The sequence below is a fragment of the Anomalospiza imberbis genome, chromosome 3 (assembly GCF_031753505.1).
Source record: "Anomalospiza imberbis isolate Cuckoo-Finch-1a 21T00152 chromosome 3, ASM3175350v1, whole genome shotgun sequence".
NCBI lineage: Eukaryota > Metazoa > Chordata > Aves > Passeriformes > Viduidae > Anomalospiza > Anomalospiza imberbis.
The window spans coordinates 31,849,090-31,870,276 of record NC_089683.1 but is presented as its reverse complement, the minus strand read 5'-3'; the positions used below and the strand labels follow the sequence as shown (position 1 = coordinate 31,870,276).

The 21,187-nt window shown below is 35.2% G+C and overlaps 1 protein-coding gene across 15 annotated transcripts in view; it reads right to left on the bottom strand.

Moving 5' to 3' along the window:
* The window catches only part of SENP6 (SUMO specific peptidase 6), a 73,038-nt gene that overhangs the window by 26,050 nt on the left and 25,801 nt on the right, over window positions 1-21,187 (bottom strand). For 13 of the 15 annotated variants that reach the window (XM_068183873.1, XM_068183875.1, XM_068183878.1 and 10 more), the window contains 6 exons: window positions 21,038-21,180; window positions 15,273-15,374; window positions 9,908-9,928; window positions 4,808-4,878; window positions 3,421-3,560; window positions 707-1,109 (listed from right to left, as the gene is read on the bottom strand). In XM_068183873.1, coding sequence (XP_068039974.1) covers window positions 707-1,109; window positions 3,421-3,560; window positions 4,808-4,878; window positions 9,908-9,928; window positions 15,273-15,374; window positions 21,038-21,180 — 880 coding nt within the window. The remainder of the gene's footprint in view (window positions 1-706; window positions 1,110-3,420; window positions 3,561-4,807; window positions 4,879-9,907; window positions 9,929-15,272; window positions 15,375-21,037; window positions 21,181-21,187) is intronic. The other 2 variants (XM_068183874.1, XM_068183888.1) reach the window with 1 other exon arrangement.

Sequence of the window (21,187 nt, the reverse complement as noted above, 5' to 3'; positions counted from 1 at the left end):
TTTAACCGATGTTTATTTGGAGTCTGGTTGCAAGCACTCTCTGCCTTGTTTTTAATGTCTTATAACTAACTACACAAAAAAATGGGTATCATTAATCCACCTCTAGGCAGAAGTGAACTTGCTTAAGTCACGAATTGACAATAAGTAATACAACCTGAAAACCAGCAAGAGAAAATATGACTGAAATCATTCAAATCAGCAGGATGACATGGTCTAATAAACTAAGCACAGAACTAGAATCATAATTTTCCTTTACATAATTTCCCTCTTGCTTACTGAGTTTACAAAGAGAAAGCACAGAAATTAACATTTTACAAATTATGAAATTTAAATAGATGAACAGTTTAGAAGAAAAGAGGAGAGAAAACACAAAATAAAAATCAAATACTGTCTTTCCTCTTAGGAGAATGAATGATGGAATTCTCCTAAGAATACTGTTTTTTCCGATACTTTTGGTGGTTTTTTTTTAAACAAACAAAATAAAAAAGTCACAAAATAATTTTTCTTTTCCCCAATGTTCACCTTTCTTGAAGAGTACCTCTGCATATGAAAAGGAAATCATTAAAAGTTCTGTCCCTCTTTCCCAAGAACATACAAACAAAAATATTCCATGCAACATCAGTTATGTAAACCTGCACAAACAGTTCCTTCGTTATACAATATGCTGGGTTCCAGCTAATGGCTATATTCATAAAAAGGTACTTACTTGGATCATTTAGTTCAGATGGTCTTGTACTCCTCTGTCTTAAGCTTCCTGTAATTTTAGGATTTTTTGTCCCAGTTATAAGACCAATTTTTCCATTCTGTCGTAACACAGAATGTCCTACAACCTCATTACTCAGCAGAATATCCGCTGGACCTTTTCCAACAGCAGAACTATAAAACTTCTTTGTGCTGAACCCTGTACTTGAAGATTTTTGCCCTGCTGAATTCTGATGTATTGAAGAACGTGATAAAGGTCCCACAGATTCGCTTAACGTCACAGTTTGTCTGGAGACTCTTTGCAAATCCTTTAGAGAAGCACTTTCACAATGTCGGCATTTGGTCTGATTTTCATTTGCCCTCCCACAATTTGGGCATTCAGTAGAATAATCAATCTGTTCCAAAAGCTAAAGGAGAAACAAACACACAATCAGTAATTGTAAGCAGAAAGACACAATTTCCAGATCTAGTACTTGATTTCTGTTCAGAATTAATCATACAATCACTTATGCTGGAAAAGACCCTGAATATCATCAATTCCAATTATTAACACAGAACTCCCATCACTAAACCATATCCCCAGGTGCCATATGTACATGTCTTTTAAATACCTCTGTGGATGGTGACTCTATCACATACCTGGGCATCCTCTTCCGATGCCTGAAAACCCTTTTGGTGAAAAATTTTTTCATAATATCCAGTGGAAACTGACAACTACATTTGCTATTACAGTAGGTGGGAAAACAAGCATTAAAACAGTTTCATTTTTTATTTCATTTAAGAAAATGAAAAATGTTCTAAAATGTTAATTTATGACAATTTTTTAAAGTGATTAATGTTAGACAATTCAGATTTTTTTTTCCTTGCATTTTCTTCTGTAAACAAAACCTTGCACACTGTTCAGATACATATATCCATCAGCAAGATGGTCCAGTTACACCATTTCTGTAAAAACAGTTCCATGGGACAAAAATTAAGTAACCTACATATCCTTAGAGCAATACTGGAGAGGATTTGAAGAAACCTAGTAAGTCAAATTTATTTGTCCTTCCAAGGTATCTTCTAAAAGCCCAGCAAGACACAGGAAAATTCACTCCTCAAGGGAAACAAAGGAAAGGCAAAGTACATATATTGCTCTAGAGTCAAGTGCCACAGAGAAGAAAATAGGACTTGAGGAATAGGAGATCCCCAAACTTTCAAGAAGCATGCAGGGGCTATAAAGGGAAATGTATCCTCTCACTACAAAGACTGATGTCTTTTGTTTTTTTTTTACATTTACTGGTTCTACAAGTGTAGAACTTGGACTTGTAAATCTGAGGGATTCAATACCAACATTAAAACTACAGAACGAGTACCAAGGTAAATGCAGGACTTCTCTTAGAGATGAAAACTTAGTGCATGTTATTGTCTCCTGGAGCATTGAATTCAAACAGCATAACCACTGTACTGTGAACTACTGACGGCAACAAATACCTACATCCCAGCAAAAACTTTCAGAATCTACTTTGAAAACACAGCTTTCACAATTTAGACTGCTCCCCACTCCCAGCCATGAACACGCCTCCAAAAGAGGACTTCCACAGGTGTGGGAAGTAATTTCAAACCCCAAATTTAAAGGCAAAAATCATACAATGAGAACATATTATTTTTATAAAATTTCTGCAATTTAACAAAGCTACACATACCATAGAGAAACAGAAGCAAAAAACTCCAAGTGGTAAAATATATCAGACTCTTAAAATCTGAGTTGTGGGACGATAGCAAGTTACATGTAAACCAGCATTGTGCCTCAGTGCTGTTACAGGATGTAGTTCTTAGAAAGATACTGCTTATCACATTGAAGAATTTCACTCAGACATTAAAAATATTCAAGAGAAGGCAACAAGAGTACCTGGAGGATCTTATGTACATAACCACATTCCAAAATTTTTAAACCAGTTTTTTTATTAACGTCATATTAATTAAATAAATAAGCAATGGAAATGCGAAAGAGCAGTACCAGGTGTTTCCAACAAAAGCTAAGCATATACAAAAATCATAAATCTATTTTTTTTTTTAAACCAAGATCTCCTTACAGGAAGTTTTGCTTTGATAGTCAAACAATGTGACCTGCATGTGTACACTATGAAACTTCCATAGTAGCCTGGGAAGCTGATAAAAAATACAGAGAGCCTTAAAGCAATTTCCAAAGTATCTTACATCTGATATTCAAACAACTTCCTGACAGAAACATCCTGGTTGGCTGCATGTAGACCAGAGAATGCCATTTGGATACCTAAGGAACTACTCTCACTGAAAAAGTGAGCAACTTAACAAAAAATACTTTCATCTTTGCAGTACTTTAATCTTTACTGTTTTGAGTACAGAAAATCATGACACTGAAAAAAATCTGTCAAAGAGCAAAATATTGTTCCTTTATTTCAGCAAATTAAAATTATCAATCTCTAGTTTATCAGTCACTATTCAATAAAATCAAGACTGCTTTTCAGTACAGCTTCTGTCTGTTCAAGTCAGAAAAGAAGTATTTCACAACTAGTAACAATATTAGCACCTAAGTATCTTTATCACCATAACTTTTTTTGAATTATGTAAATCTTCCTCCCAACTCTATGGATTTTTAAAACATCAACCTGCTTTACTCCTGAATGTCGGTTTTTAAAATATGCAACAACATTTAAAATTCAACCAGAGTTAACATATTTTTTAAATATAACCCACCTTTGACTGAGTTAAGCATTTTTTTGTAGCAGAAGATAGACTCAAATCAGATTGATAGGAATTGCAATGACCTTTCTGTCGCACCTTTCTTTTAATGTCAGATTCTGATTCAGAGTCATCTGTATTCTCCATTACACTGTCTAGAAGGGAAAAGATGCAAAAAACATTAACAAGAAATGTCCACTCATATACCATTATAATTATGATCATCTTATTTTTTTACATACACAAACTAAACATAAACACATTTTTAAGCCTCAAAAATCTACACTGTTTCAAATGTCTCATGATTTGTTGTATGACTAAAAAATAACCTTACCCAAAGTAACTTCAAAATGTAGTTTTAGTAATACTATTGCAGGGTCGCTCACTGATAATTTTTATCTTATATCTTTGCAAGAGGCTTTGGATTCATAAATCTATGCTCATTTCACTGCAAATCAAGTGGAGGGTCTACTGCCAAAAATAGGAGAGGATGCTAGATTATGCTATTAGACCACAAAACTTTTTTTAAGACTCTATTTATTTTTAATATATATGAACACTTTTTCAATATACATACTGATGGTCTTACAAGCACCCCACTATGAGAAGACATCTCAAAACTAAAAAATGGCTCATTTTAGAAAAATAATTAATAACAGGTGGGTTTTTTTCCTAACTTACTTTAGACTAGTACTGCTGAAGATCTACTTAACATTAACCTAAAATGGCACAGCAGAACAACTTGCCAGTGCAGGTGACTATGCAGCTGAACAGCAGGTAGACAGACTGTATCTATGGCAACAAAGCTTAACAAAACACAGGGTTTTGTTTCCAGTTTCACAATTTCCACACCTGAAACTAAACTGTATTTTTTCTACTGCACCTCCAACAGCGAGGTTGTTGCATCTAACAGCAATGTAAGAGCATGTTTCAGCAGAGGGACAGAGCTGATGCTGGTTCTTTTATTAACTCCCTCAGTGTATGAATACACTTCATACTAAGTGCTGGTTACTACATAGCATTTTTCTTGTGCTAACATTGCTAGAGAAATTCCTCAACAATAATTCACAAACAAGCTGGGGGTTTGGGCTCAGACTAGTTAACTCCAGAGATCTGCTCCATCTCCAATTTTATGATCCCAGATCTTCCCTATTTCTGTTGCTTTTAAAATAACTGAAGCCAAATTTAAAATTATTACATGACTGAACTAGTTGCAGAAATCTGTCAAGAAGGGCAAAACCGTGCCTTCATGCACAAACTTGTACAAAACTAGAATAACATGATCTAAGGCTGTAAGTAGATATACCAGAGGTTATGTAAGATTTGGCAACACACCCAGGCAAATCAGGTATTAAAAACATTATTCTGCTTTGAAGAAATGTGAACTCTACAGATAACTTACCCACTCCTTGAGACCGTGGTAATCTAATGTGGTCTGCCTCCACTTTCTGAAGCTGAGGTGGGTATTCTTTTCTGGAAAATGAATTAGATGCATGGTTGTTCTTTTAACAGACACCATTATAATCTAGTCACAATTATGCATGAACAAAACAAATCTGAAATGTATCTGATGGCTACAAATAAGTAACTTCTCCTATTACATGCTATTTGTACACATAAAAAAAGTATTACCAGAATGATACAAACAACCACAATAAATGTCTTGGAAGTGTTTCTGATCTAAATCTCCTCTATAATAATCAATACTTCTGGAGTCCGTCACTTTTACACCCAAGTTTCCAAATATTGAAGCCTTTATCTTCCCCTCCTCCTCATTCATGAAATACAAGACAGATACTTTTAAAAGCCAAGAATAGAAACCACTATTATTTTAATATAAAAGTTCCACAACTTAGAAAACAGGAAGAAAAGATGCAAAACAGAGGAAGGCGATTCAATGTCAAAAACTGTTGTGGCCAAAAACCAGCAAGAACAACACAGCAGACATGGATCCTATATATTTGTTTTTAAAATATTGTAATATAGACAAATTACTGGATAGTAAGTATTTTTTGGTATAACTTGTATAATATAGATATCATATATTTTTGTGCAAATTACTGGCATTTTGTGTATTACATGGCATTATAGCAATATTTGTGTCTCCTGAAAGATGTTTTCAGTTTGCACACATGTGCGTCAAATCGTGCTGATAGCAAATTAGGATTCCTGAAGCTCAGTGCATGTGGGTTACTGTTTGTAGCACTTGTCTTTCTCAGTGCTCTGAGCACTGCAGCTCAGACTGCTATTCTTGTCATAACAGAGAATGGCACACATCTGAAACATGGGAGGCCTTGTCAACAAACTCACCAGAAACTGGTTTTATTGGAAAGTTAAGCACTGGGCTGCAAATGGGTCACACATGTCCCATACTGCTACCTCTGATTACAAGGACATTAATCAACAGCAAAAGGGCAAAGCAAACAGCTGCAGGCAATAGCACCACCACTAACAGCTAAATTTTGAAGACCCATTTGACAAAAATTTGGCTATGGCTGAAGTAAACTTTAGCTTCAGTTATAAGATTTTGTTTCTTTCAGCACAGCATTTCCTAATATACATCAAATTATAAAACCTTTGCATTTTCTGCATCTGTAGGTAACATTATTAATTAATATCATTGGAACAAGATTAATCTACAATGCCCTTTGAGACACTTCTTACCTAAAATCAAACACATTTGACTGTGTTGATGGCCTGCAGCTTTAAAGAAAATTCTGACAGAAAGAAGGATTGAAAAACAAACATGGCTACTCAGAATGTAGAGATGTCATAGTACTTTATCATGACTGATGGCAAACATATCACAGATGACAGATTAGGTAATTTATTTATTACTGATTGTGTCAAATGTGTTTCTGGAACAAACCTTTTGCCCCAGAATTTTTTAAATCAAAATTCATACTCAGTATGAATATTTATTCATAAATTCAATGCATTATTTTTTTAGATAATTTTCCTTAAAAATTCAAACACTTGGAATTACTTTAAGGCAGAATTAGTGGAAATAAAAGGCAGAGCTCAAACTCATCATTATGAGAAGCTGTACTATCAAAACCAATGCTCATGACATTCTAAAAAGTTAAAAAAGCTGTAACATCATTTTAGATTTGAAAAATATAAACATGCAGTAAGGGTGTGCAAGCTGTTGTGTCACATATCATAACTATCTTTCACTAGTATTTCACAACAGTAGGTCTTGTTTTGAACATAATTACTTCTAGAAAAAAAATATTTTCTATAAGATGCCTAAAATATTTAAAACTTAAATGGTATTTAAGAGAAACAATATTGAAATTATTTGTCATTTAATTGAAAGCAAACAATAAAGCAAATCATATGGCAGATACAGAGTACTAAAATTTCTTTTAAAATGTAGTTCACAATTCAAGGTCTCTGGATATTTCTAACTTACAACTTTTCTTCTAAGAACCACACATTTGTATTACATTTTTGATATGCAAAATATATTTATCTTATAAAGATAATAAATTCATTATTTATCATGTAAGGCTAAATAATTATTTTACAATAAATCAGAATACACTAGCATTATCTACCCCATCTGAATTTTATGTTAGCAGTACAGACTCCTGTTTATAGCTATTAAACAGCCAAACACTTGCAAGAATACAGAAGCTGTAGCAAAAGAAAAAAGGGTATCTTTCCTCTTCCACAATATAGTACTCATACACTCACAGTGCACAAGTAACACCCAAACCCAAGTCACAAAAAACCAGGTCCAAGACAACTGAGGCTTCCCAACATGCTTTAGTGTGGTTAGCAATTCAAAGTCAGGCTTGAAGTTACTTTGAATTAGAAAGAAAAGTGAAGACAACTTTAAAGACTATTTAATTTGAGATTTCAGCTAAAAATAATTTTTAAAACCAATGCTTTCTTGGAGACAGTGACAGCCCTTCCACAAGAGGGCAGCAACTTAGGCACCTTCTATTACTTTCCTTTCCTGAAAAACCAACAAAGAGAAAGGGAGAGTACACCACCATGAATTTTTTACAGACTAGAAAACAAAGTTGCCCTTCTGGGCACAGTGTTTGCTGCTGCCTGAACAGCTGCAGATCCATTATTACCTTCTCCAGTAAAATACTTAGTACACTGAGCCGTTTAATTGTGTGTGAGTGCAGAAACAGAAGGGGAAATTGGTTGTTTTTTAAATCAAACATTATATCTACCTTTAAAAGGACTATCAGAAAAAGAAAAAAAGAACAAACTTAGAACATATTTAAGAACATGCAGCACTTCTAAACAAATTCCTTCTTTCTGTTAAACCCTGACCAAAACTGAGTCTTCCATTTCAATGGGAATAATTGAGGGATCAAACAGCTGAGCTGATCACGATGCACCATTACCTATCTACTGTGTCTAACAGTTAAAAAAAACAATGCTCAGAGGTGAAACAATGTTAGCCATCTTGTTTATGTCCTAGATCTAAGAACTTTTAATACCTTTAAGTACAAGGGAAGTAGACAAGTACTTGATAAAAAGCAATCTCAGGAAGTAGTAAAGCACCAAACAGCAAAACACTGATTACAGGCGCAAGAAAGATCAAGCTTTTTCTTCTGTAACACACTGGACTGAAATACTCAGGTAGTCTGGACTGCGCAGCATCATGAACTTTTGACATATTTTAACTGCTAGATGCCACAATTTTCTTGAGTAAGCACGTTTTGCCCAGACAGAATGGTGTCTCTGATTTAATATTTTCAGCAAACTTTCATTATTACTGCTATGTTCTCTTGCTGATGGAATTGGACTTTTAGTGTCTTCACACCAGCCTGATAGACAGACCTTTATTAAACTCTCCAGACAAAGTGACATGTTCACTTAAAATTTTTTCTCTAAAAAAACAAAAAACAAATGTGGTGGGGGGAATGAGGGGAAGGGGCAGGTCCATAATTTCTGTCTATGCCAGAAAGCAAATAAACATAAAGAAACATCTGTATCTGGGAATTTGGGAGGGAATGCTACCTACGATTTGGTACAAGCCACATCAAAAAGGCTGCACCAGCTCCTAATTTTGTTGAGGTGGAGGGCTTACACAAGAGCTGTGTTTAATACACAGCCTGGCTCTTTGAGAGGCTGCCTTATTCAGCCTTTCCTCTGCTTCTGTATGCATTATTTGGAGATGCATCACTGCAGGCAGGCTGTTGGTTTCTACATCATTACACAAAAAGAGAGGAAAGCACAGTAAGATTGAAGCACAAAGCTGCTGAGGTGAGATTTGCCTTCAGCATGTGTTAGAGGAAGAGAAGAGTACAAAAGCCAAAGGCTGAAAAGAGAAGCAGCAGCACAGGGAACAGGGTTTTCAGAACACAGGTCAGCAACCCCATTTGGTCCAGAAAGTCAGGAGCTGCTGCTGCACTTATCGTGACAGTAATGATTAAAGCTAAATTTAGCAGCTCCTGCCTACATCATCTTCCCCTGCTAGGACAACAACAAAAAGCAGGCAAAGAAAAAGGAACATATCCAGTAGTACTGGATGAAGAAGCAGCAGGTGACCCCATAAGAAAATTAAGATCACACCAGCATGGAACTCGAACCTTTTCTTCTATGCCACACAGTGACACTAACTGGCTGATGAGTATCTATTTCATAGTTTTTTTAAAAGTAACAAAAGGCAGTAAAACAGAAAGGTTTGATTTTCTGAATTTGAAATAAATATAGAAAATCCTAAATTCAGAAAGAACGGTGCTATTTAAATCATTATTAGTTAAACATTACCTGGTATCAAGCTCATACTGCCAAAAGCCACCTACACAGACAGGGTATTTACAAAAACTCAACGACTTCATTACTATTAAGAAAACATTTCCACTAACATATAACTTTAAGTTATATATGAAGAAAAATAAATGTGTGGTATTTCATACTTATAACAAAATATTAACAGCAGTAAACCAGATGCAAAGCAAGTTAGAAATTAGCCTGAAACGAACAATAAAAACCCAGTGTGTCAGGTTTTGCTGTACATTTTCTGTTAAATGTTTTAATATATGCACTTCATGAACAAAATATACACAGCAATGCAATAAAAACCTTTAATGCAATTCAAACCAAGCTGAGATGATGGAGTGAGAGCTGTTAAACAGCCCACTAAGAGCTTCAGAAACATTTTACTAAGATGCTTCAGAACTATGCTATTACACAAAGTTCGCTGCTCTACAAAAAGAATTAGCACTGAATTCTTAAAATCCAGAGAATGTTTATGCAATTTTGCATTGGGTATATAAATAAATTTCCAGTGGAGAATTACCCAAAATTCACAGTAACACAGCATTTCTTAGAGATGGATGTAAAGGTCCTTTTTCAATAAAAGCGTGTAAATGAACCATAAAAACAGAACTAAAAGCAATCAACCCTTATCACATATGAGTAGATATGATTGACTGGATTGAATATTCTTTAACTAGCATTAATATAGCACTCAATCAGTTAATTTTCTTAATGCTTATTGCCATGCTCATTTGATCAACAGTAAGCTTACCTTTCCTTTCGGTCCAGATTGCTTAAAATATGAAAAAAGAAAAAAACACATAAGATGTAAAGCCCCACATGTGTTGCACATTACTAAATGCAAAAGTTATTAAATATATATTGTAACTGTTTCATTGTTTTTCACTCACCAGTCTAATTTTCAAACAAGCATTATAATTTTTTCACCACATCTTTGTCAAAGGAATTAAAACTGCACAAATACTACTTCAGACATCAACAGTGAGTGGTCTAAATACTACATTGACTTGACTCTTTTTCAATGAGTAGAATTTTATTAACTCTGAACTTAACCTGGCCATCTCACTTCACTTACAATGCAGAAGCCATTAAGATAGAATTCTAATACACTAATTATAATCAAGCCTCATTTCCAATCACAGAACCATTAAGGTTGGAAAAGACTTCTAAGACAGAGGTCAACCACTAAAACAATTCCTGACTGCCATGCAAAAGAGAAAAAATTATGTAAGAACTTGTTTCCAACTAATAAAAAATATTTAAGTGTTTAAATTAAGAAGCAAATTTCAGCAACAGTCCTTAAATATTTAAGAAACCACACGGAAAGGCTAGAGAAGGATAAATGGAAACCTTCTTCTGAGGTTTAGGCCAAAAAAAAAATCTCCCAGAAGAACCTAGGGCCACTAGTTTACAAGCATCTCCATTAATGTGAGTTAACACAGAAATTAATGTAGCTGATGCTCACAATTCTGGTCCTTTGTACAACCAAGACTGATGTAACAATAAATCTAACTAAGCTTAGCACACAGACAATTTGAAAATAGCATCTACATATCTTCTGTCTTTTCAAAATTTGCAATATGGAATGCTGTAAGCTTTTAATCTATGTGACTGTTCCTCCCAAACATCAAAAGCCTCACAAACCTCTGACATACATGCATTAACTGTATTCTAAAACAGAACAAATTCAAATTGTTTCCTGTTTTACTTCAGCCAAACTAAACAGAGTAATGATATTATATAGTAATAAAAATTCATCCTCCTTTCCTTTTCACAAACAGCACACTCACAAGAATAGAGCAAAATAATTCTCTTGTTACTCAGAAAACGGGAGTGGAAGCAAAGCAGGTAAGAACGTAGTCCTGATAATCCTACAGAGTGCAGTATGAAAGCACGTTCCATCTCCATAGTGCTCTGGCCAGAGAGTAAAGGACTTCAAAACTGGATGTAGCAATTTAAAACTGGGGTGGTAGGTAATGAGCCAGTGCTGTGTGAAGGTGGAGAAGAATTGCTCCTAGCTAGAGCTAGCCTTTACTAACAATAAACACTGCTTTTGTGCAGGTCACACACCAGTTTATCAATCCAGTCAGATCCAAACCATGTCTGGATGGAGCTACATCCTGTACCTTTGCATCCTGGGCACAGTTATTAGTAACTTGGATTAACTGTTTACAGATGCCTCAAAGAGCCACCCTGTTAAGGAACACATACCTAATGCTAAGAAAACTTAACAGCAGGAAAAAAATTTCCAGAATGCCTGATATTAGGCACTGTCATGACATCAGATGCCTTATTTGTTTAAAATTCCTCACCAATATAATGCATTTAAAGGAATTCTCATTTTTATACCTCAGGAAGATTAAGAGATGAGAATTCTGGACTGATGACTGTCCCTACCAATTGCTTCATGCAGCTCATACGTAAGATTTGTTAAACATGCAATACATACATGCTATTTCAATGCCAAGTCTGGAAGAACAGTCAGTCAATAGCATAAGACAGACTATGCATCTATTAAATGAAGCAAAATAGTGTGAACCAAATACAATACTAGAGCAAGCGATATCTGAAAATCTGTTGTATCAGACATTAACAAATTTTAATTTAATCCCCAGATTCCACTGGAAAAAAACATGAATATTTATCATTTTATTATTTTGAAATAACAAATTTTGTTGTGCTAGAAACTGCATTTTACATATGAGTGCAACAGATACTCAGACTTTAAATTAACATGCATGTGCAAAAAAATTGCAGGAAATAAAAAATGCAGTACAAGTCATACACAAATTCAACTTGATAGAGATTATAAGTGAGTTCATAATCAGCTTGCTCCATGTGACACCATTCCCACCCAAAGAACTTGGGTGTAAGTAACAGAATCTGTTACGTCAGCGCCAGAAACGAAAATTGCTCAACTTATTTAATAATGTTTTTATTTTTTATTATCTTTCCAAGAACCTACCACTGAATTTAAGAACAATATATTAGATTAGATAAAATTATTTTCCCTATGTTGTTACTGATCATCACACCATAAAACAATCTACAAATGCAAAAAATTAACAGAACACAACTTTGTAAGAACTGCAAATTAGCACAGGAAAACAAAAACAAAACAAAAAACCAAAAATTAGCATAAGAAAACAAAACCCAACAATTTAGAGCTCAATTTCCATGCTATCAGCTCGTCTGTCTTGATATATACCTAGAATTTTATTCTTGGTTTGTCACTCACATTTTTCTGCAAACAGTCCTTTTTGAGGAATCATTATCAGCATTTACTTTTAAACTCAACTACTGCCTAATGTCAGCACAGACTAGCCAAAAAAGGATACCAAAAAATTCCTACACAAGTAAAAATGTAAGACCAAAATATATTACCCAGTTTATATTGTTTGGAATTTCATACTATGGTCAATTTTAAATAGTCCTATTTTAGTTGGCTTTTTTCTGAATACTGCCTTCTAACTCAGAAACATATGTTTTTAACATCAAGTAGCCCTGAAATCGCTCTTATTTATTAAAAAAAAAAAAAAAAAGCCTATCCGGAAGCCACATTTTATTAATTTTCAATCCTCTAACTCAGAAACAGATTTAGAAGCTTTTAGAAAGCAGTCAGTTGAGTCAGAAGCTACTGGAATTAAACATAATTGCGAAGTTCCTATGTAAAGCTCACCATCAGTCAGTTAGATCATGCTGGTTCTGATATCCTCCAGTAACAAAGCACTGCTGGGACTGTTATGACTATTTCCTGCCTTTAAAACTCCAAAAATATTCCTAGCATAAGAGTTAATTGTCTGTTGCTAATGTAAATTAACTACAATACAATCCTAAGAGAAAACATATTTAGAACACTCAAGATGACTACTATCCAATTACTTCACACAATATTCAGCTTGCCTATGTTATGCATTAGTTTTCTTTCTGTGTGTCACACATGCCAGGTCACTACCTTTTTTTTTTCACATTACATTGTAGGCTTACAAAGAAGTAAATCCCACAGGCAAGAAAGGCATGCAGGCAAATCTAACATCCATTGAAGATTAAGAATCTCTGGAGCAGGCTGAAGAAACCTATGGCACTGAACTTGCTAAGATGAATCCATTTTGACTGGCTGTTTGAAGAACCACTTCACAAGAAAGCTTAATCAAGTGCATGAGTATTATCAAGTCAACAATCAGAGCAGTCTTGCATGATTTTGCTTACTTCAAATAATTTTCATTAGGACTGCAAATCAAATTTTTATCCTTCAGAATAACAAAAAACCCCATAAACAAACAACTTTTCCCCCCCAAATAAAATAAAGCAAGCACAAACACACAAAAAACCAAAATCCACCAGAAAGGTAAGAGCATGAATGCTTAGACGTGGCCCACATTTTCCTCAATGGGACACCAAACAAAAATATTCTAAAAAAGACTTCATGCAAGCCAAAGCACAGCTGATTCAGCCTAAACATCAGTGATAACATCTACCTCATCTTTCAGCTTAACTCATGGTAAAAACTGACAATCCTTTCTAGTCATCAGTCTGATGGCAAGAAATGTGAAGTGTTGAAAAGAGAGATACCTACTACTGCATCTGCTATTACTAAGGGGAAGGAAATGTCCATCCTATATACCATATATATACACACTTATATAGCATTTACAGACTGTAGTACTGTTGGAAGAAGAAAGAGGCAACAACCTAAGTCCTCAAGGACAGGATAAGACAGCAACTTCCCTGTGAGGAAAGGCTGCAAGAGTGGGGGTTGTTAGCCTGGAGAAATGAAGGCTCCAGAGAGACCTTATTGTGGCCTTCAGTACCTGAAGGGGGCCTAAAATATAGATAGGGACAAACAGTTTAGCAGGGCCTGTTGGCATAGGACAAGGGATAATGGTTTAGAACGAAAAGAGGGTAGATCCAGACTAGGTAGAAGAAAGAAGTGTTTTACAATGAGGTGGTGAAACACTGAAACAGGCTGACCAGAGAAGTGGTAGCTGCCCCACCCCTGCAAATATTCAAGGTCAGGTGGGATGGGGCTCTGAGCAACCTGATCTAGTTGAAGATATCCCTGCTTATGGCAGGGGGATTGGACTAGATAGCCTTTAAAGTCTCTTTCACCCCAAACTGGTCTATGAGTCTATTATTTTGCGACTGAAAAATTCCTTTTTCAGTCTGTTTATTCAATGCCAGATTACTCTAATACACGTTTGAATCACATCATTCATTCACATTAGAATATGGGCTTTCTTTTTGTGAAGTCAGCAAATTCAGCTGAGGGAAGTAGGATAAAAAAAAAAAGGATAATGCCTCTATATGATCCCATCATCCTAAAAAATCTATACTTAAAAACAGAGAAGAAAAAAGTTGACAGAAGAAGGAAGCTACAAAATGCAGACAGGATAAAGCACTCACAAAGGATGGTGGAAATCCACAGAATTCATAAACAAAAAGACTAAACCTTCAAAGAAAATTCCTTAAAACAGTTGCTATTTCATATATTTATGAAACATACTAGGTGTACAAAACACCTAGAACCAACCCTGCAATTTACAGAATTTTGACAGGGTTTTAAGTTTCAAACCAATGAAGTTCAATTCAGGATAGGTCAGTAAGATTCCCTGGTTTCCAGTCATCCTTTCTAAAAATCATTTACATAGATGCAAAACTTTGCTTCTGTTTGATTTTCCAATTTATGTTTTACACTATATTTACAGACTATATACAATCTTCAGATCTATGATTTAATGTTTACATGGATCTTACACAAGCTGGAGTTGCTGTGACTTAGTATTTGCTAATCATGTTGTCAACTATATGAATTTCTACTGCAGACTATGTTTGTCTATTTCAAAGTATTTTCTCAAAATATTTATATTAGCAGGTGCTTCTTACTACCTGCCAGTGTTCTTTAAAATGACCAAATTCTACTATTATATGATAGGAATTCCTAAATGGTTTTATGAAACTTTAGAAATTAAGGTCAAAGAACATAATCAAGAATGCACCCATGTGATTACTTACATTTCCTTAAAACACTTCATAGCATAATGAAAAAAACTTCATACAAAACCAGGGAGAATGTTTACAATTGAAACACCTGCAGAAACAAATGTAATTAGTCTTACCTTTGGGCTGCTGTTTTTACTACAGTTGTTTGTGCATGTGCGTGGTGAAAACGTCTGCCATGTACCACAGCTACAGAACCAGATATATTCTGGGCATTTTCACTGCAAACATATAGAAAATGTTTAAGAAAAGACTCTGGACTGTTTATACAGTCTTAGGTAAAACATGTGGTGTCCTAATTTTACAAGACCAGCCACACAACACCAAGTATTAAAGTATTTCTGAACCAACAACAACATTGTTAGGATCATTTTACAGTCATATAAACATTCAGCCTTAGCATAAAATGGACATATAAGAATATGCACTTTTTTTTTTTTCCTGGAAGAAAAGGTTAATTTTTTATTCAAGACTGTATTGCAAACAGACACTGTCTTTTTAATGACTTGTAACCATTTAGAACTAATTTTATACTTTCATCTTTCATTTTATTAAGGCATAATATTCAGTTCTTTAATATGACTGAAGGGGCAAAATGTGAACAGACCGAATTCAGTAATGTCCCTCATGCGAAAAACTGAACACAGCAGATTTATGGATGCAAGATGACTTGTAACTGAAAAAAAACCAACACACTTCAAAAAGAAAAAATGAAGGCTTCTAGGTACTCTATCTCAACAGGACTCTTATTCACCAATGTACCTTAGCATTCCTTGGGTTTCTTCATTTATTACTTTTTGACTTTTATCTCATTATTATGTAAAACCAGTAATTATGGAGAGAAGATTTCTTACCATTACTCTCTCTAGAAAAAACTGACGTAAGATACAGTAGGTCAATAATACAGTGCTCCTTCAGAGATCATTAAACCCAAAGAATGATCCTGCATGCTGCTGTGACAAGACATATAATACTGTGCTTGAAATGTTCAAAAATCACACAACTTTTAATAGACAGCATGTTGATGATGCAAACTGTTTCAAACAATGGAAATACAGTGTTTAAAATGTGCTTTTCAAATTGCTTGGAATAGAGAGCTTAAATTGTGCTTTTCAAATTGCTTGGAAATTTTAATTGCACTTGAGAAAATTATGTGAAAAATCATTCCTACTAATAATTCTTCTCAGAAATATTATCTTGCCATTTGTCCCGTTATGAACAATGAAAAGAAATCCAAAGTACTGCAATTCAAAAAAAGCTGGCAACCAATTTCTAATCCCTCCTTTACATTCCCCCAACAGAAGAAAATGAGTAACTGTTACTGTGCTTTTTAATTTTTAGTTTACCTTTACAAACCCTTTTGGGGTTTGTAATAAGTCAAGAGGCTTATGTAATAAGCCTTACATAAGTCAAGATCCAAAAGTTTCAGAGCATTTCTGACTGCCCCTAACATAACCATGAACATAACAGAACAAGAGTTATCAAACACAAAGGGTTAAATCCTCTTTTCTAGAATATGAAATTTAAAAACATCCTAAGCCATCTGAGTTAACAGTCCAACATCCTGAAAACCGATAGCATCCATGCAAACACCAACCTCCTGAAAGTAAGCACACTCATCTCACATGCTTCTAAGTCAAAGCTAAGCAACTCCAGCTGGTCAGTCATCATCCAGATCAATCTACAGTCAACCTTCTGTGTAATTTGCCACCTCAGAAATAAAAAGCTGACAGCTACTTGCCCTAAATACTTTAGAATGTCTCAAATCCTCTTTGGCTTCCCATTTCATGTCTTTGAAAAAGATATTAGAAAAAAAAAAAAAAAAGCAGAAGCAGAGTGCAGCAATGCACTCTCAAATACTTAAGACCCAAGGACTTCAAAAGCAAGCAAGCAAGCAAGCCTATGTATCTCCTGTTTTACCATTGTTTGTTGGATCTGACCTTTGCCAAACTATCACAATTGTGAAACTCTGTCTTGTGCCCCCACAGCAGAAAAAAAAACTGTGATGCAGCACTTTTGCTTTTTGCCTCGCTCACACTGTGAAAACTCCAGTAGGTGCTGGAATAGAGTATCACAGACTGCTCAGGGATCAGATTTGAGTCAAAGCAGACTGTTCTAGATGGCATACTTAAATGGTTCATATGGTGTCAGACACGTTTCCAACTAGGACAGCTCTAAAACACAATCTGCTCTATAATCTTGTTCTCTGAATGGAACATACCCAACACAGAAGAAGCACCAGAAAATACAATCATAAAGTTCTAGCAAGTTGCAAAAAGGCACATCAGAACTGAAATCTGAGTTTGCAATTTTCAGCACAATTTCTTGAAAATTAGTATAACACACTCAAAGCAGGGTGATGTAATGGTCAGAAAGTTCCTTGAAAGAACAAATGTTCTAAGAAGAACTTACAGTATTTTAACAATAAATGTTCCATTAATGTTAGCTCAGAAACCACAGAATGATTTGAAACCTAGGCTCTGACACAAACAAGGTTTTACTATCACATGCTATCAGCTGATCCTAGGAAATTCTTAACATCACATATTCAAAAGATAAAAAAAAAATCTTGCACTGGGCAAATGGATGGAACTAGAAGTAAACAAAGAACAATTTCAAAAACACACAACTACAGACTACATGAATTCTGCTGTTCATCAAATAATGTTTTTAACAAAACATTATCAAAGAAAATCTAAGAGGGCCTTAATACAAGTTATTGAAAGCTAGAGAAGATAAAGCTATTTAAAGTTAGACCTCATGATTACAAAAGTACAACCAAAACTAATTAGGTTAATAGTATGATACTGGATTTGCTCAACCAGGTAATAGATCATGTTTAAACCTTTTGCTTGGTTTAAATTTCTCTGATGAGTACCAGAAATATTTCTTCTCACTGTCCTTGCATATCCCTCTTTCCTATCTCTTATTCTATGAATTTTAGGGACTATTCTACCAGAATAATACTCATTTGAGTTAAGCCCCACCGATCTGTAATTTTTAGTCATTATTCTGCAGATTAGATGGTAAAAGTCCCCAACATTGTGATAAAAATCACTATGAACATATAAAGAATACCAAGTATCTGATCTTCTTGTATTTAATCTAGCAGTTTAACTGCATGATCAATTTTCAGAATCTTCTCTAGCTGAAGACTCAGAATATTGAAAAAGTAATTATTAAGTACCTTCCATTCTGCGTATCAAAGTGAACAAACCAGCAATCATCACTAAAGTGACTAGATCCCAAACCTTTACTGATACATTATGAAAGGTGCAACAATATCCCAATGTCATTAAATCAAGATAATCACTTGGAGCTTAACCACAAAATGCAGTGACCAAAATGTGAGAAGCAGTCACAGTGGCCTATACACATCCATTATTCATAACCAAGTCCCTTATTAATGACAGTTTCTTAAGAAGAGGGTGGACACTTGTAATCTTCATTTAAATTCAGTATGCAGCTCAGTACTAGACAAAAGGTGGCTGGCCATTTACATACAAGAGATTTTACTTTTTTAGTTGAATTTTATAAATCCTACTAGGACTTAGGTTTATATTGTATTATTTGTCAACAGAAGACAGTTCCAATCAAGGCAAAGAATGTCTGAACTACATGCGTAGACCATCTAAAAAAAAAGACCTCAGAAACTATTTACCTTAAAACAAAAACTTAATAAAAACATACATGTACAATATGTATAAACATACATGTACAGTCAGGTATGACTGCTTTAACAAAAAGAAATTACATGGTAAGGTTGGATTTCACTACAAATTCCATAGCAAGACAAATGAAAATTCTAGCTACCAGAAAATTAGAGGAATCTTATTTTACACGTGTACTCAAAATAAAGAACAAGTATAATGTAGATGCACACGTTTCTTCAATAGAAAAACAGAGCAAAGGAGCCTTGACACACATAAAGGTAAAAGTAGCAATTACAAATCTATGTTCAAGAACAGAATACTAAAGCATGGAAATGACCAAGATGATTCTGTAAGAACCAGTGAATTTGAAGAGGTGCAAGGCAGAAATCTGGATGTTATCTTACAAATCTGTTGTGTATACAAAAAAAAACATTTGCATAGATAAATCAAGGACAATTAAGTACCATGCTAATTTGTGTAAATGTAAAAATAACCTATAACAAAAATCCCTTTTCATTAATAAATAAATTTTATTTTTAAGAAAACATTTTAAAGTTCCACATAACAGCCCAGTTGTTTATCTTAAGAAATCAGGCTTGAAGGAAACAGCAGGAAAGAATATATGTCACACAGAACTTAAACAATTTATTTTTTCAAGTGACTATGATAAGATGGTCCCATGAACTAACAGTGCTTACAGCATACAAGAGCCATGCTTAAAGCATACAAGAGTCCTGACTGCAGAGAGGGGCCAGAACTTGGGGCTACGCTGTGGGCATGGCTACGTTGCTATTCTGCCCCTATTTGATTCTGTTCAAATCAAGGCTGGGGGTTGTGGTGTCAGGGGGAAGAATAAGGACCACACCCCCAGAAGTGTGCCATTTTTGTCTCCCTCTCCTCATCATGGCTGAGTAGCTGGGATTAGCCCTGCAGATCCCATCCTTTACTGCTGCCACTCACCACCTTCCCACTCCTCTGAGATGTGGTTCTGAAAAGCAGTGGAGCCATGTGGAACTGAGCCCAGCAGAGTGCTCCAAAGCAGTAGCAGAACTGAGCCTGAGCCCAAGCCTGGTGCAGTGGAGCAGCAGCACAGCACAGATGATCTCACTTCCAGGGTTTTGTCTGTCACTGTTTTCCACTGTCTCAGCCTCAGGGATGGGGAGAGCCAGCTGTGAGGAGTGCCCACCATCTTGTCTTTCCCCCACCAGCCACACGGAACCAAGTCAAAGTGGCAAACAGCTTTTGTGCAGAAGAACCTTCCTTTATTTTTGTATGCTTTTGTTATTAACATTGCTGCTGTCACTGAGCATTTCCTACTCCACTGCTGTTTGCTTTCAGTAAACGGTTATCTCAACCCATAGTCTGCCTTTGTCCCTCTCTTACTGGAGGGGGCAAGAAGGGAAGCAGCTTATTTGAAGTTTAGTTTCCAGATGGTGATAAACCACCACAAATGAGGAAAAAGACATCCCTTATGTAGCTACATATACACTGGATATTTGATGACTGGCCCATCTATAGCTGGGTATCTTACGAACTTTTCCTTCCTGCAAAAGTTACCAACATTTAAAGCAAGTACACTTTAGCAATATGAGACACTCCCTGAGAAAGTTAGGTGAATATATCATTTTTTATTATATATTAAATAAAGAAACCAGTCTTCTTACAAGCTAGGGACAATAGTAACAAGCAAGTACAACAGTGAATGCTTAAAAACTGTTCCTGTCAGCTCTGAATGCAAGTGACAGTCTCAAGCTATCCTATACAAGTATGGCTATTTGCTGAATCATTTAAAAAAAAGTCTGTGAATTGAAAATCAAATTATATCTTGCAGTAAGAAAAACAGAAAACACATCCTGAGTCAACCTTGGCAATTCAGCATCACAGAAAGAAGTGAATCTGGATAGGGATGTAAAAACTATTTTCCTACCTGTTATCACTGTGTAGAGGGAACAAGAACACATGCAGGCAACATAGATAAGGTACTAACAAATATGCCACTGAATGCTCTAAATCCATTATAACAGTCTTCTGGTACTTTACTAATGTGGTGTTACACATTTTCTAAGAGGAAAGACCCTAACAATCTAGGTTTCCCTCTTTACTCAGAAGGACAGTACAGTACAGCTTCTTAAAATGCACAGCACACAATGTAAATGGACTAGAAGTTCTGTTTATAATGTATTGATTTGTATCAATGATCAAAGCAAGGACACACAAATTAAATGTATTACCTCAGTTTCTTGCTATTTCCCATCATGTTGAGGCCGATTGCGTTCCCTTTTAAAAGCTTGAAACCTCCAGCTTTGCCTCGCCTTGCATATGCTTTTATGGCATCGCTGCTGGTGCCGATAGTTCCAGGTCGACAACGAACTGACTGTCAC